General features: G+C 41.7%; 1 protein-coding gene across 1 annotated transcript; it reads left to right on the top strand.

Moving 5' to 3' along the window:
• The first annotated feature begins 6,252 nt into the window (after nucleotides 1-6,252).
• ADIPOQ (adiponectin, C1Q and collagen domain containing) lies at nucleotides 6,253-7,898 on the top strand. The gene is made up of 2 exons (XM_061193292.1): nucleotides 6,253-6,463; nucleotides 7,378-7,898. Exons 1-2 carry the CDS (start codon nucleotides 6,253-6,255, stop codon nucleotides 7,896-7,898), a joined length of 732 nt encoding a protein of 243 aa, XP_061049275.1.
• The last annotated feature ends 8,805 nt before the right edge of the window (nucleotides 7,899-16,703 follow it).

Below are 16,703 nucleotides of genomic sequence, written 5' to 3'. Positions count from 1 at the left end.
TGGAGGAATTGGCACCGGGTTTGGTGACCTCTTTCCCCCATCCCACTCTGTCTGCTGCCTGTCCCAGAGGAGACCCCATCCTTGCATTTCACAAGATTCTGCTGTTGTTACAGTAATTCCAGCAGGTCAAAGTGGAATTTCTCATACACTTAACAAATGAAAATGAGAGATTGTAATATGGCCCTTTAGGATCCAGAGATCATCATGGTCATCCCCTTGCATTATTTTGAAAGCAAGCAGAGCCATGCCTGTACACAGTGCACCATGAAAGTTAGTACGGTAGAAAGAACTCAGGTTTTGGATTTCAAATTTCACCTCTGCACTCTTTTACTTGTGATCCTTGAGCAGAAATTACTAAACCTCTTTGGTCCTTGGATTTCTCTTGTGGGAACTGAGTCCTAACCCCCAGGAGCTGTGGAGGTTAAATGAGATTAAAGGGGTGGTGAGTGTACAGTGGGGTCCACAGCAAGTCGTCCACAAATATTTGCTTGCTTCTCTTCACTTATATGTGTGGAACACTTTATAAGTTTTTAAAATACTTCTTCATGATTTTAGTCTACTGGTTCTCACAACAATATTATGAAATAGGCTAAGAATAAATTCATTAATAATCACCTTTGGGGAATTCCCCAGTGGTCCAGTGGTTAGGACTCTGTGCTTCCACTGCAAGGGGGCATGGGTTCGATCCCTGGTCGGGGAACTAAGATCCTGCAAGCTGCACGTGGTGCCGCCAAAAAAAAAAAAAAAAAAAAAGTTAAAAAAAAGAAATAATCACCTTTGCCTGCAAAGAGCACGAGGTCTGGAAAGTGGTTGAGGACAGGTAAGTCATCCAGTAAGTTACTGGTGGAGCCCAGACTAGAAGCCAGGTCACTGCATCACAATCTGGAGGTTTCTTCACATTATTTTCTCTTCTATCTCCCATCCTATGGAGTGGAATATTAAAAGGCAGATGTGTGACCTTGATGCTGCTTTCCTTTTTTGGGATATGCCTAAGGGTCCATTGTTGGGTTTCAGAAAACCGGAATTTGATTTCCAGCTCCTCTACATTTAGCTCTGGGATCTTGGACAAGTCACTTAACCACCCTGAAACCCACTTTTCTCATCTCTAGAATGGGTACAGTCATACAACAGATGACATTTATTGAGCGCTGACACATGCCTGGCACTGTTCTAAGTATTTTACATGGATTGTGCCTTTTAATCCTCCAACAAACATATGACTGAAGCATGTTACGAGGAAGAACAAATTATTTTCACCCAACCACTGAGGTCATAGAACCTGTGCTCTGTATTCTACCTCAACCTGTCCCTGAAAATTGTGAGAATTAGGTGGGATATTAAGTGAGGTGAGGACTTTACCAATGGCATTCTACAAAGACCAGGAATTATAGGTGGTACTTGGGATTAGCTTCATGACCCATGTAAATGGTTTCTTTATAGGCACGACTGAGTCTTAGAATATAGTTCTAGATTACAGTTTTACTTAATAATGTTTTCCCCTTTAGAAAGAGAGGTCTTTCAAAATCAAAATGTAATAATTGCTATATCTAAACAGAGAGCACAGATAATTTTGGAATAAATTGTTTGAAAATTCGGCATCTCTGCACTGACCTTCAGTTATTATCAATTGCTAATTTTTCCATCCAGAGCTTGGTTAGACGACAACCTTCTTCTTCAATCAGAATTGCTTCTTAGCATCGGAAACATCCTAAGATTGTGTGCCCATCTGCCCCCAATCCCTCCTTCCATTACTGTCACCCCATGTTACTGTCATGGAACCTAGACTGGTTGCCCCTGTGAATGGAGAGATCTGTCCATAACACTGTAGTGTTGAGCACAGAATGCCTTCCCTTGGGCTGGGGAAATAGAATTGCTTTTTTTCAAATTTATTTATTTTTTATTTTATTTTATTTATTTTTGGCTGTGTTGGGTCTTCATTGTTGTGCACGGGCTATCTCTAGTTGTGGCCAGCGGGGGCTACTCTTCGTTGTGGTGTGCGGGCTTCTCATTGCAGTGGCTTCCCTTGTTGCGGAGCACAGGCTCCAGAGCGCAGGCTCAGTAGTTGTGGCGCACGGGCTTAATTGCTCCGCGGCATGTGGGATCTTCCCGGACCAGGGCTCGAACCTGTGTTCCCTGCATTGGCAGGTGGATTCTTAACCACTGCGCCACCAAGGAAGCCCAGGAAAATAGAATCTTGATTTTTTTTTTTTTTTTTTTAATTTTATTTATTTATTTATTTATTTCTGGCTGTGTTGGGTCTTCGTTGCTGCGCGCGGGCTCTCTCTAGTTGCGGCAAGCGGGGGCCACTCTTCGTTGCGGTGCGCGGGCTTCTCATTGCAGTGGCTTCTCTCATTGTGGAGCACGGGCTCTAGGCGCGTGGGCTTCAGTAGTTGCGGCACGCGGGCTCAGTAGTTGTGGCTCACGGGCTCTAGAGCACAGTCTCAGTAGTTGTGGCACACGAGCTTAGCTGCTCCGCGGCATGTGGGATCCTCCCGGAGCAGGGATCGAACCCATGTCCCCTGCATTGGCAGGCGGATTCTCAACCACTGAGCCACCAGGGAAGCCCGAATCTTGATTTTTAAAAGAGGAGGAGGAACCAGAGAACTCTAGAGACCTGACTTTTCACTCCTTCTAATGGTTTGGAGGAAGCCCCCAGGCACCCTTCTTCTTTGGGGCCCTCTGTAGCTGCCTTCACTGGTTCTCATATTCTGGATTCTCTCCTTCTGTTTCCCTGTGGAAAAGAGCATAGCCCTCCTCATTTCTGGAAAAAGCAAGCACAGAGCCTCTCGGTGGTCTTCTTAGGAGGTTTACTGCTAACCCCATAGAGGTGGGGTTAGCAAAGGAGGTGACAAATTGTGGGAAGGTTGGATGACATATAAAGTCTTAAAAATCTCAGAACAAGTATTCTCCTTAAACACAAAAGGGGCTTGGCTGTTCTTTTCTCCCTGGCTTCTCGTCTAACTCCCCTCTTTCTTCTCGTCTTGGGACAAGCCAAGCTTAGACTAGCTCTCATTTTCATTTTATTTCCGGCTGTTATTGAGAACACCCCTTGAGACCTCCAATTCCAGTAGAGGGGGACATAGGTACATGTTAATGGTAAAAGAGAACCTTGACTAGGGACTCATGGCCACCAGGGGGCAGCATCTATCGCCATCGGCACCTGTCTCAGTTGTGTTGCCTGTCTCTCCTCCTCTCTGTCTGCTGGTCTCATTCTCAATTCTCACTCTACTTATAAGATGATATTAGAACTTGATATTTGATAAATGATGCATCAGACCAACAGAGAGAAAAACGGTTAATTTAATTAAATGTCTTTTAAACAGTTTTCAAATAGGAAGAAATCATTTGTGTATCTTAGATCACAGCTTACACCAACACAAAATATCAGAGATGGATTAAAGAGTAAAATTTAAAATACACCAAACAATAGAAGAAAATAAAGTACTCACCAAACTCTAGTATGGAGAAGGACCGTTTAACACTTAGAAGCAAAAAAAAAAAAAAAAAAAAAAAAAAAACCCAACAATTTTGGCTATATAAAAACTAAAACTTCTGTCACCTAAAAATCAGGATAAGCAAGACAAAAGAATAATCTTTACACTAGAGTTAATAGTCATAGCACATATGACAAAGTGTTGGCATAAAGAGCTCACACAAATTAATTCAAAAAGCATGTTGTGTCCCTAATAAATTAACTGATAAAGAACACTAACAGAGATATCAAAAATGAAGAAATTAAATTAGGAAATAGGCCTTTAATAAAATGTACAACTCACCAATGATCAAATGCTCACTAAACTAAGAACAACAAAAATGTTTGTAATCATTATATCCAAAGCTGGTGAGGGTAGCTAAGATAGGCTCTTTATATACACGCTGACGTACTACCGGGGAACAGCATGACAAACTGTAATTTGGGAATATCCATCATGAGCCTTAAAAATTTTCATACCTTTTGGTCCAGAAATTTTACTTCTGGGAATATGTCATAGCAGAACAATAATTTGAGGATAAACTATGTGCCTAAGGATGTTTGTTACAGATTTAAAATGTTTTAAAATGAAAATATGTTCAAAGTTCAATAGAATGGGAATGTTGACATATATCTTGGCTATATCCACCTGATGGACTAGCGCACACACATTTAAAACGACGATTATAAAAATTAGAAAATTGCAAGGCAAAAATTGGGGAATAAAATTACTATGTAAAGTATTATTTCCACCATGTTTAAAAATAAACAGATGGATTCTCGGGAGTGGGGATTGTTTTGCTTTCTGTAGTTTTCAAAGTATTTATCTTACTATTTTTCTTTCTTGGCTGCGCCTCATGGCTTGTGGGATTCCACGACCAGGGATTGAACCCGTGCCCCCTGCAGTGGAAGCTCAGAGCCCATTAACCACTGGACTGCCAGGGAATTCCCTCTCTTACTATTTTTAATGAACACACACGTGTGTGTGTATGAAAGATGAGCATATATATATATATCTATATATATATATACAAATACAGTAAACATATATATAAGTTTATATATAACTTATATTTAAACTTATCATATATATATGATAAGTTTCACATATACATATGAAAGGTGAGTGGGTTGTGTCACTTGGAGGGGGCATTACAGAGCCCCAGGCAATGGGCCATAGGGGTGGGATTCCAGGCACCATGTATGTCTTTGGGGTAAGATTTCTAATCAGGGTCTTTTCTCCATCCTTCACAGAGGAAATGTCTCCTGAAGCCAAACTCAATTCTGGAGGCTTTGTGAAATCTATGAGACAAGCAAACTGATGAAAAATAGTGAGTGTTTAGGGTAAAAAAAAACATATGGACCATGTTTTATTTAGAATCAAGTTCTTGGGATTAGCTACCTTTCAAACTCCACAGAGGGTCTTAGTGAAGCCTGTGATCCAGGATCCCAGGCCCTGTTCCCCTCTGTGGTGCTTTCTCTCCACTTCCTGGTGAGAGAGGGATGGGGAGACTAAGACCCTGGCAATCAGAGGTGGGGGGCTAAGATCACCTAATAACAGAGGCAGGGACGGATGGGGACGAGAGTCCCTGTGCATGTAAAGGACTGTCTTCCGGGAGGGGATATGGAGGGCCAGTTCTGAGACAGGGAGTCCCTTGGCCATCTGTGCCCCTTGAGCTTTTTGCTAGGGTTCCCAGAATATATATTCTAAACGTACTCCATCCTCTTTCCCTCGTTCCCCCTTCCTTTCTCTTTTCCTTCCTCCTTCCCTTCTCTCTCTGGCTCTCCTGCTCTTTTTTTTTTCTACAGAACTATTTATTTAGTCCCTACTTTGTGCTGGTAGTGGGTTAGACTTTGCCCCATGGTGCTTGTAGCTTAATGGCTGAAGCCAAGTCAGGAATTATAGTATGGTGTAAGATGTGCCATGCTAGAGATAAGCGAGGGCACTGGGGGAGTACAGAGGAGGAACAGCAGACCAGATTGGGGAAGGAGGACTGGGAAGACTTCCTAAAGGAGAGGACAGCCCATTGTGTCCTGAAGGCTGCGTAGGGATCAGGCAGGTGACGAGGTGCAGCTAAGTGTGGCCCAGGCAGCGGTCAGTGGATATTCTCATGGGACAGTGTGTCGCTGGTTGTCTGACTAAGGCTGTGTGTGTGTGTGCGCGTGTGCATTGTGCATGTGTGTGTATGGGTGTACATGTGTATATGTGTGTATGTGAGCATGTGTGTGTGCACGTGCATAATATACCAAATGGTCTAACATGTGGCCCAGGGAGTGGGGAGAGGAAGAAAAAGAATGGGCAAGAAAGGAGGAGGAACAGACATAGAGAATGAGGAAAAGGGAAGTAGAGAAGAAAAAGGAAGGAGCGGGAGAGAAGGAAGTTGGTTAGAGTTGAATGGGATGATCTGAATCATCATTCTTGGACAATTCAAGGGATAGGCTCATGACAAGTTGACTCTTGGAGCCTTCCCTGTGCCTCGTACTGTGCTCAGATATGAGGAATTGGAGGAGTGTTGTCTCACCATCACCGATGGTGGAAGAAAGGAGATCACACACACAAAGAATAATGCTAAATACTGCACATTTCAGGGCAGAGAGAAATCAAGGTGGGCTGAAAGAGTCAGAAGAGTCTCCCTGGAAGAGGTGAGTATTGAGAGAGCAGGTCTCAGAGGCAGACTCTGCGGAGCTGGCCAGAGTCCTGCTCGGGTCCTGACTGGGTGAGCCATGTGGGGTCCACTCTTCTGTGTCTGACAGCACAGATCTGGGTTCCAGGGTTCAGGATGCTGCTGCTGGGAGCTGTTCTACTGCTACTAGCCCTGCCCAGTCATGGCCAGGAAACCATTGAAGGGCCTGAAGTCCTTCCTCCCATGCCCAAGGGGGCCTGTGCAGGTTGGATGGCAGGCATCCCAGGGCATCCTGGCCACAACGGGACCCCAGGCCGTGATGGCAGAGATGGCACCCCTGGCGAGAAGGGTGAGAAAGGAGATCCAGGTAAGAATAAGGTCTTTAGTCTCCTCTGTCACAGACTTCTCCTGGGTAGAAGAGGGCTTCTAGAACTATAGGAGGGCAATAGTAATTAACTAAGGTCTACACCCAGGGAAGAAACAAAGCTTTTTAATGTGACCCATAAGCAACATGAAGTGGATTTTGGATTGGCCTTTCAAAGGTAAACACACATGGTACCTTTAAAACCAAGTACCCTTGACTCTGCTCTACCCACACCACCTTCCCCATCCTCTTTCCATCCCCGCCCTCATCCATCCCTATTCCCAGTCGGCTCATATTCCTGTTTCCCTTAATTTCCCCTTAATTCCCATTCCATCCAGTGGCATTCAGCCATACTTCCTGGTACCTCCTGCAGGTCACAGTTCTTCTCTTGGAGAACTCTTGCTCTAGTGCACAGGACTGTTAGAGGTTACTACAAGAGAGTCTACTCCAAACATGCTGACGTGAACGTGGACAAGTGCCTAAACAGTGGAATAGAAAGAAAATGCCCTCAATGTAGACCTGGGTTAACAATGAAGGCTTTCAGGAGGAGGTGGGGCTTGAGCGAGGCCTTGAAGGATGTGTAGACAGAATAAAGGAGGGAGGACAGCCTAGACGGAGGGTAGAGAAAAGCAGATGCGTAGTTGGTTGAGCTGGCACATAAAGTGTTGGCAGGGTGGCGCATCGGTGATGGAGATGTATAGGAGAGAAGGTTGGAGATGAATTTATGGGAGCCTGCTGTGGGGCAGGGGATGTGGAGGAGGAAGTGACAGCTGTCCCCTTTGGGAGCTCTCCTTGGTTCCTTGCTCTGTAAGTCAAGCAGTTTGTAGGTAGGGGGCCACAGGGACGGTGATTTATGCTGGAACCAACCTAAACAGGAGTTCTGTTTTTGTGGTCGCTAAGGTCTTCTCGTTCTCTAGGTTTTGCCGGTCCTAAGGGTGACACCGGCGAAACTGGAGTGACTGGGGTTGAAGGTTCCCGAGGCTTTCCAGGAATCCCAGGCAGAAAAGGAGAACCCGGAGAAAGTGCCTATGTATACCGCTCAGCATTCAGTGTGGGACTGGAGACCCGGGTCACCATTCCCAACATTCCCATTCGCTTTACCAAGATCTTCTACAATCAGCAAAACCACTATGATGACACCACTGGCAAATTCTACTGCAACATTCCCGGGCTGTACTACTTCTCCTACCACATCACAGTTTACTTGAAGGATGTGAAGGTCAGCCTCTACAAGAAGGACAAGGCCATGCTCTTCACCTATGACCAGTTCCAGGACAAGAACGTGGACCAGGCCTCTGGCTCTGTGCTCCTCTATCTGGAGAAGGGTGACCAGGTCTGGCTCCAGGTGTATGGGGATGGAGAGAACAATGGGGTCTATGCAGATAATGTCCATGACTCCACCTTCACAGGCTTCCTTCTCTACCATGACATTGAATGAGCACCACTAACTCAGAGCCTCAACTGGGCCAAGCAGCCCGAAGCCAAAGAACAGTCCCCAGGTCTTCAATGTAGTTAGGAGACTGATTTTATTATCTAGTTGGAGGACTCTGAACATTATTCATTCATTCATTCATCAAGTACCTTTTCAAAAAATCATATACTGTGTTCCCAGACAGTCCTGAAGAAGACACATCCCTTGACCTCAAAAATCTATTATGTAGTGGTAATACTAGAAGGATGGTAACATTTACTGGGGAGTTTCACAAACATGACAAGATAACCAACTACAAGAAAGTATTTGACAGTGCTATTCTGTGCCCACTGTTTTTCCTTATGTTCATGCCAATCCTGTGAAGTACACAGGAAAGATACTATTCTCCTCTTTTTACACTTGGGGTCCTGAGGATGAGAGAGTTAAGTGAATGCCTAAAGTCACACAGGCATTTAGTGGCAGAGTCAGAAATCCAACCCAGGGCCATGGGCCTTTTCCAGTATACAGTGCCCGTTTTAAGGAGTGTATGGCCCTTTGGAGGGTATTGGTAGGGGTCTCTCACCCAGCTTGCCTGAGGGCCTTTGGATTGGCCTTCACCATGCATTAAGCCTTTCCCCAGTAGCGCTCCCTCAGAGAAGGTGGTTCTATGACTACGTCCCTTTCCAACTGGCCTACTCAGCAGCTCCTGCACTGCTCCGTACTTCCTCTTCTCTGAGTCTTTCCTCATGCTCTTCCCTCTGGCCCAGAAAGTCGACTCCATCTCCACATGTTGACATCTTCCCTGTTTCTCAAGTCCACCTGGTCGGGAAGCTTCTCTGATGTGATGTCTCTTTCCTGCAAGCCTTCCTCACACCTATGCCCGTCTACATGTTACCCTGGATAAGAGTCCTAGGTCTGTGAAACATCCTCCCACAGGCCAGGGACAACTGCCTAGAAAGGACTGTGCTTCCTTCACCCCAAGTCCCCTTGCAGGTCCTTGATAAATGCCTCATGAAGAGCAAACACTGGAACCTCATATCTACCCAGAGTTAACTCCATTTCAGTCTCTCCGTATAACTAATACCTATCTAAAAAAACAGTTTAATTTTAGGAACTCCTTGATTTTAAACACCCAATCTTTGTTCCACTGGACAGTTGGAATCTTTTCCACCGAGGTTCGGGATGACTGTGCTTTCCAGAACACTTAAAGAATTTTCCCTCAAGGAAGTAGCTTGAGCCTTCAATGCAAAACCCATGAAGGAATTTAGAAACCATTCTTTCTTTAAGCACCAACAGGGTCTGGGAAGACCTGGGCTTCCTGAATCTACTCTTGTTCTTTAAGAATTATAAAGAAAGAAAGAAAAGGAAAAAAGAAAATGATAACTGTCTGAGGTGCTAGATATGTTAATTAGCTTGATTGTGGTGAATATTTCACAATGTATATCTATATCAAATCATCAAAGTGTACACCTTAAATATACACATTTTTAATTGTCAAATATTCCTCAAAAAAAAGGGGGGGGGATTACAGATGGTTGATGGTGGTAAACATCCTCTCAGGAGATAATAGCTTGAGAGATGCTCTTCAAAGATTTTAGCCAAAGCAGAGCTAATACCATTCTGGATGAATGTGGAAATGGAAAACTTAGTTTTTTGTTTCCAGTTTTAAATTCTGAATGATTTCCTTTTATATGTGTATGGCTATTCCTTAGGTGATTATTATTTCTACCTATAAATCTTTGTTTTTTAAAATGTTTGTATATCATTATTTTCTACAAGTAAAGATACTGTTGTTCAGCATTAAAAGTAGAAGCACCTGTATCACGTGGCTTTTGTTTTCATTTTTGGAGAAATACGTGGGATTTAGAGAGGGATGAAGGGGTAGACCTTGTGTTAATCAGGACTCTATTTTGTGAATGATGAATGAGATTTCCTTGCATCTCATTGACTCTGGCTGGATTGTGTGATCATCTCTGACCAATCACTGGAGTCAGGAGGATGGAATATATTTATTGACTTAATTGATTATGGCTAAGCTAGAGAAGGGGTATTTTCCTTAAAGCAAAATCTGGACACAGTTACCAGAGTGGGAGAATGCATGATGAATGCAAAAACAACTGTCCACAACAAACTTTTAATGTTATGTTTGAATTTTCTCAGGTTTCTCAGAGAGGCATTGCTGGAAAATTGCTACTGATTTTTTCTAAAATTTCAACAAATAGCTAATGTCTGGCCATACTCACAGTCCCACATCTGGCTAGGGTGGGATCCTCACAGCACTGGACACAGTGTCACACATACTCTAAGCTCTCTGGAACAGGGGTTGGCTTAAGTTCAGACTACAAGTTGTGTCTCACCTTCTCAGGGTGGTAATTCCAATGTTAACTCAGTTTTCAAGACTTTGCTATGCTATTGGGTCTATCTGTCACATGCACCACTCAGAGTTTGGTCTGGGACTTTAGTAGTTTAATTCTTGAAGCCTTTGCTATGTTTCTTTGGGTCTGTTCTGCATGTGTGCACTGGGGGTTGAGTCTGGGACTTATGCAAGGTCCCGAACAGAGTTAGAAGATGTCCTTTCCCAGCTCTTTCCTCTCTGGCATGTCCCTATATTCTCCAGCCCCCAGGGACCCTCCTTTTCTTGATTCTTAATGCCAGGAAGCTAGCGTTCTCTCTGAGTTTTATTTTCTTGCACTATTGTGCTGTCCTGTGTGACTGGGGCTGTCTTTGGGGATAAAGCAGCAAGAGAAAAGAAAGAAAGAAAGAAAATAACAGGGATTACCCACACTATTTGAACAGCATGGTCCATTTCACTGGTTTCTCTGGTCAGAGAGGTTTTGCGGGGGGTGAATTTTAGATGCTTGTGTTGCCACTGCTTCTGTGGCAATGCAGCCCAGTGCTTGGGGCTGATCTCAGGGCAGAGCTGGGAGAGAAAAGAGAAAAGAAAGCATGTTAAAAAAAGAAGTGCGATTTCTCTTACACATCTGTCATTCAGGAATTGCTGTTCCTGGTCTTGTGGTTAGCAAGAGGTGATTTCATCCAGGCTATGAGTTGCTATTCACGTTTTGACTTCAGTCCTCAACCTGCCTGCTGTTATTTACTTTTTAGACTCTTCAGCTATTTGTTTTTTGCATTTTGTCTAGAGTTTTTGGTTGTAATCAGTGGGAAAGGTAGACTGTAGTTAGTTTCGTTTGGCTAGTACCAGGCATCCCATGTCCCATGATAGTCCTGAAGAAGGATAAAGGGAAGGAATTGAGGGATAGCAGGAGGCCCAGGAAGGCATATACCTTACGCTGAAGTTGATGGAAGTCAAAGAAAATAAGTCCAATCTTGAGACAGACCATTGTTGAAGAAAGAACGTGGAGGGTACCAAAAACTCCTTAACCACGGGAGGCTGGGGCCAAGTATGGTCTCGATTATAACCCCAGCCTCTAATTCTTCCTGTGCATGGAGCGACTGATGAGAATACATCCCATGCTGTGCAGTGATGAAAGCAGTCAGCATGACTCCATCACAGGCATCAAAGCAGAAATATTTACCTTCAAATTCAGAAATTTTATTCATTTAGTGCTTTACTTAGGAATGTTTGGAAATATACAGGTTTTTAGTGAGATTTGGAAAGAACTAGATTTTTTCCTTTGACCTTCTCAGTTTTCACTCAGGTATTTTACAGCAAGTAAACATGATTTTGAACGAAATTCACTATGTAAAGACCACATTCTTCCAAAAGTAGGTGAAGCAATGAAAATGCAGAGACCACTTCCCTTTATTTGTTATGTGTGCTTCACAAGATCAGTGTAAGTGGAATTCCGGGACAAGGATTAAGGTTTAATGTGCAGTTCAGTTTGTGGTGAGAGTTAGGGCTGTAAACAGGTCAAGCGTCAGTCTGTACTGAGTGCAGTGGACACCTGCTAGGTGTTCTTCCATCTCTCCCTTCATAATGGGGCCACCCTATGGCCACACCCTTCAGGCCGCCCTATAGTCCAATCTGATCCCTTTCTCCTAGAGGCCATTGAATGGACCAAGGCAGATGCTTGATCTAAGCTGGGCCATCCAGAGTTCCTCCAGGAATATGAATTAGGATGGATGCCAAATATGCAGATTTGAGACTCAGGGGTGGCCACCTTCTGCCCTGCAGTCTAGAGATAGAAGAAGGCCAGCTGTGCAGAAAAAAAAGCAGGCTCAGAGAGAAATAAAACTGAAAGAGAGAGAGAGAGAGAGAGAGACAGAGAGAGAGGAGTGAGAGAGAAACTCTTGTTCCCAGAAGCTTTCCACTCTTTGATTCCAGTTCTTCCTGACATTCAGTTGTATACTTGCCCATGGGTCACATGAGACATCAGTTCCTGGATTTTTGTATAATTTTCTCTTTTAACTTAAGCTAGCTTGAGTTGATTTCTGCTATCTATATCCAAAGAGTATAATGGGTCAGGAGTTAATCTATGACTGTGCCCAGGTACCAGGCTGAGGTCTAGTTAGGAAGAATACTTGGTAATGGGGTAACAGAATTGAGTCATCAGGCCCCATGAAATCAAACCTAGAACTCAAGTTCATTTATATTTATTTTATTGGTAATTAATTTCCTAGCTTGGAAATTTCTTATGGGCAGAGACTTCCTATTTCATCTTTGAATTCTTTCTAAAGATCATTCATTCATTCAGTAAATATTTATTAAGTATATACTATGTGCCAAACACATAATAATTAAAAAAATAACAATAATAATAATATAAGTCATCATTTGAAGTACCTGCTTGAAACACTTCTTTTATTTAATCCTTATAACGCCCTGTACATTAAATAGCCTAGATCCAAATTTCAGATAAGAAAACTGGTGAAGCTGTGATCCAAAGCCACAATTAGTAAATTGTAGAGCAAGGATTCATACTCAGAGCTGTCTGACTCTAAAGCTTATGCTTGTAGGAAGAGTGACCCCAAAGACATTTGGGCGATAGGGTATTTGTACAACCTGTAGCCCTAATGGCAGCAATCCTGTAAATAACAGCAGTGGAAAAAATTGCCTTTGAAAAATGAGTTACTGAATTTGCTATATGACAGAAAGTCTGGTTGTTAAAAGGAAATATGATGAAATGTCTCACTCATCATTTCTGTGGGCAAGTTCTGAGGGCTGCACTGTGGTTCTTTGTAAGTGTGATGCAAGAAAAAAAAAAAGGTCTTGCAAAAGAGCTTGTTTATGCCAGCTGCAATAGGTTGAGTTGATGTTCAACCGTTTGCTATTACAACACTTTATGGATTAGAAATAGAACGCTATTTCCTTAACATGGTAAAGAATAACACATTCAAAACAATGTCCAGCATTATAATAAAATAGTGGAACACAGAATGCATTCCCATCAAAATTGTTTACAAAACAAAGATGCCTACTTTCACCCTTCTCACTTAACAGTGTCCTGGAAGTTCTGTTGCTTTACCTTTTATCTTTGAGATCTATCTTATTTTATTCATGCTCTTATCACAATCTTCCATAGAACAGGCACTCACTGGAAGTTAAAAAATTTTTTTTTGCTTGATGTATATTTTTTTCTCCCAAACTGGGTTCTCGGCTTCTCTTTGGCATGTTGTGTTTCTCTTTCTGTTTTCTGTAGTGTACCTGGCTAATTCTAGCTTGCTTGTGTTGAACGTGGGCAGGTCTTTTGAGACCTTCAGTTCTCTCTGAGACACTGATGGTGAATTCTCCATGACTTCTTCCATCCCTGACGCTTGCATGTCTCACCTCCAAGCTACAGGGTGGAGCTAAAATTTGCTTTCTATCCACTCTTCTGAGACTGAGGGCAGAAAGAGCAGGAGCAGACCTCCACTGCGGCTGTGCGCAGCCTTTGTGACCTAGGTTTTACTCTCTCTTCTGAAATGATGTTACATATCTGGTACCGGGAATTAATCCACCTTGTTGGCCATGCCTCCTGTTCTCATGGTGGGATACCACTGGATTCCTGATAGTTCCCTGGGGCTCTTCCTGTTTCTAGCAAGATCTTGAAGTTGGGGTCTACACTGTGAGGAGTGTTTCTTTGAGCTGCTTACTTACCTCTTGAGTCTGTTTAACCACAGGTTGGGGAGTATTAGTGAGAGATCTCAGGAATTTGTCCAATCTCCTTCTTTCTGGGTTCGGTCGTGGCGGGTAGAGGGCTGCAGTGGGCTCAGAAGCTGAACTTTGATCTGTCAGAATGTTTTGTCTCATTCCTCAATAGCCACATTTTGAAGTTTATAACTTGTAGTTATACCCCTTTTCCTATTCTGTTAATGCTGGTGAATTTTCAGAGGTGTTAGTTTTGTGTGTGTGTGTGTGATGGTCATCTGACAGAGCAAACAGGTGAGACCATATAAGAACACATTTTCAAAAATAATAATTTATCAGTGGGATGGGCAGCTAGCCTTACCAGGTGATAAAACATATTACAAAATTATAGCAATTAAAATAGAATATTGCTTTGTGACCACCTAGAGGGGTGGGATAGGGAGGGTGGGAGGGAGAAGCCAGAGGGGGGAGATATGGGGATATATGTATATGTATAGCTGATTCACTTTGTTATAAAGCAGAAACTAACACACCACTGTAAAGCAATTATACTCCAATAAAGATGTTAAAAAAAAGAAATAAAATAGAGTATTGCTGGCATACAAATAGAAAGATTAAAAAGTTTAATATGTGATTAAAAAAACAAACAACCCAATCCAAAAATGGGTAGAAGGCCTAAATAGACATTTCTCCAAAGAAGACATACAGATGGCCAAGAAACACATGAAAAGCTGCTCAACATCACTAATTATTAGAGAAATGCAAATCAAAACTACAATGAGGTATCACCTCACACCAGTTAGAATGGGCATCATCAGAAAATGTACAAACAACAAATGCTGGAGAGGGTGTGGAGAAAAGGGAACCCTCTAGCACTGTTGGTGGGAGTGTAAGTTGATAGAGCCACTATGGAGAACAGTATGGAGGTTCCTTAAAAAACTAAAAATAGAATTACCATATGATCCAGCAATCCCACTACTGGGCATATACCCAGAGAAAACCATAATTCAAAAAGACACATGCACCCCAATGTTCATTGCAGCACTATTTACAATAGCCAAGTCATGGAAGCAACCTAAATGCCCATCGACAGACGAATGGATAAAGAAGATGTGGTACATATATACAATGGAATATTACTCAGCCATAAAAAGGAATGAAATTGGGTCATTTGTAGAAACCTGGATGGATCTAGAGACTGTCATACAGAGTGAAGTAAGTCAGAAAGAGAAAAACAAATATCATACATTAACGCATATATGTGGAACCTAGAAAAATGGTACAGATGAACTGGTTTGCAGGGCAGAAATAGAGACACAGATGTAGAGAACAAATGTATGGACACCAAGGGGGGAAAGTGGTGGAGGGGGGGTGGTGTGATGAATTGGGAGATTGGGATTGACATATATACACTAATATGTATAAAATAGATAGCTAATAAGAACCTGCTGTATAAAAAAATGAATAAAATTCAAAACTTAAAAAAAAATAAAAAGTTTAATATGTGATAAAAGAAGCTTTATACGTTTTGGTTATTTAGAGCAAAGGAATATTCTTGGCTTTTTCCTCATACGTGCTTGAAAGATATTGCAAAAATATCAGATAGTTAAATCAACTGAAAGTAGAACACAATACTATTAAAAACACTCTAAATGTACATAAAAGTGGCTATCAAGTCTCTAAATGGGGAAAGAGACTTTCTGAGATGAGAGAAGAAACAATAGAGGAAAAGATAAACAGATGTGATGCATAAAGCTTTAAACTTGTGCTTTTTAAAAAAAATACAAGGCAATTTTTTTCAACAGAATTACAAGACAATCAATTTGTAATAAATGTGACATGTTAATACCTTTATTATAAGGAGGTCAAACAAATTAGTAAGAAAAACATAATGTCCCCAATAAACACATGGACAAAAACAAGAAGAGACAAGCCACAAGATGGAAAAAATAAATGAATTATAAATTTGTGCTCATGCATTTTCTCTCTAATAAATACAAATTAAAACAACAAAGTTATGCCATATCATTTTCAACTATACAGTCAATAAAAGATTGTTTTAGGGAATTCCCTGGCAGTCCAGTGGTTAGGACTCCGTGCTTCCACTGCAGGGGGCCTGGGTTTGACCCCTGGTTGGGAACTAAGATCCCACAAGCCGAGTGGCCAAAAATAAATTGTTTTAAGTGGTAATATTTAATGTGGATGTGGAGACATGAATTTGGTATCTTTATATAATTTTGCTGAGGTTATTAATTTTACAGCTCTTTGGAAACAAATTTTTCACATTTTATCATGGACATTTAAAAGGTTCATACATTTTGCCCAGTAATTAAATTCCTGAGATTATGTGTGATGGAAATAATCCTAAATGTAGAAAAAAATCTCTAGGTGCAAAGATATTTATTGCAGTATTATTCATAAGGAGAAATATTGGAAACAAGCTAAATATTCAATAATGGAGGGATGGGTAAAATTATAGTATGGTTGCATGATGAGACATTTTACGTCCATAATCAATGATATTTTCAAATAATTTTTAATTACCCAAGAAATGCTTATATAATTATATTAAGCAAAAAAAGGATATAGGTTGTGGTGTATGATTATAAGTACAGTATGCATAGAAAAACAGTGGAAGAAAAACCCACAAAAATACTAAAAAATACAGTTATTTTTTGGTGGTATAATTAACAGTACTTAACAGTACTTGTTTCTCCTTCTTATACTTTTTTATTGTCAAGACTCTCAGTTACAAGTAAGAGAAACCCAATACCAAACAGCGTGAGCAAAAATAGGAATTTATT

The sequence above is a fragment of the Eubalaena glacialis genome, chromosome 6 (genome assembly GCF_028564815.1).
Source record: "Eubalaena glacialis isolate mEubGla1 chromosome 6, mEubGla1.1.hap2.+ XY, whole genome shotgun sequence".
Lineage (NCBI taxonomy): Eukaryota > Metazoa > Chordata > Mammalia > Artiodactyla > Balaenidae > Eubalaena > Eubalaena glacialis.
Note: the sequence above shows the minus strand (reverse complement) of the source record. Positions and strands in the feature narration are given on the sequence as shown.

Coding starts and splice junctions, on each gene's coding strand:
- ADIPOQ (XM_061193292.1), top strand. CDS start 6,253: ATGCTGCTGCTGGGAGCTGTTCTACTGCTACTAGCCCTGCCCAGTCAT. Junction 6,464..7,377: donor GGGTGAGAAAGGAGATCCAG/GTAAGAATAAGG, acceptor CTCGTTCTCTAG/GTTTTGCCGGTCCTAAGGGT.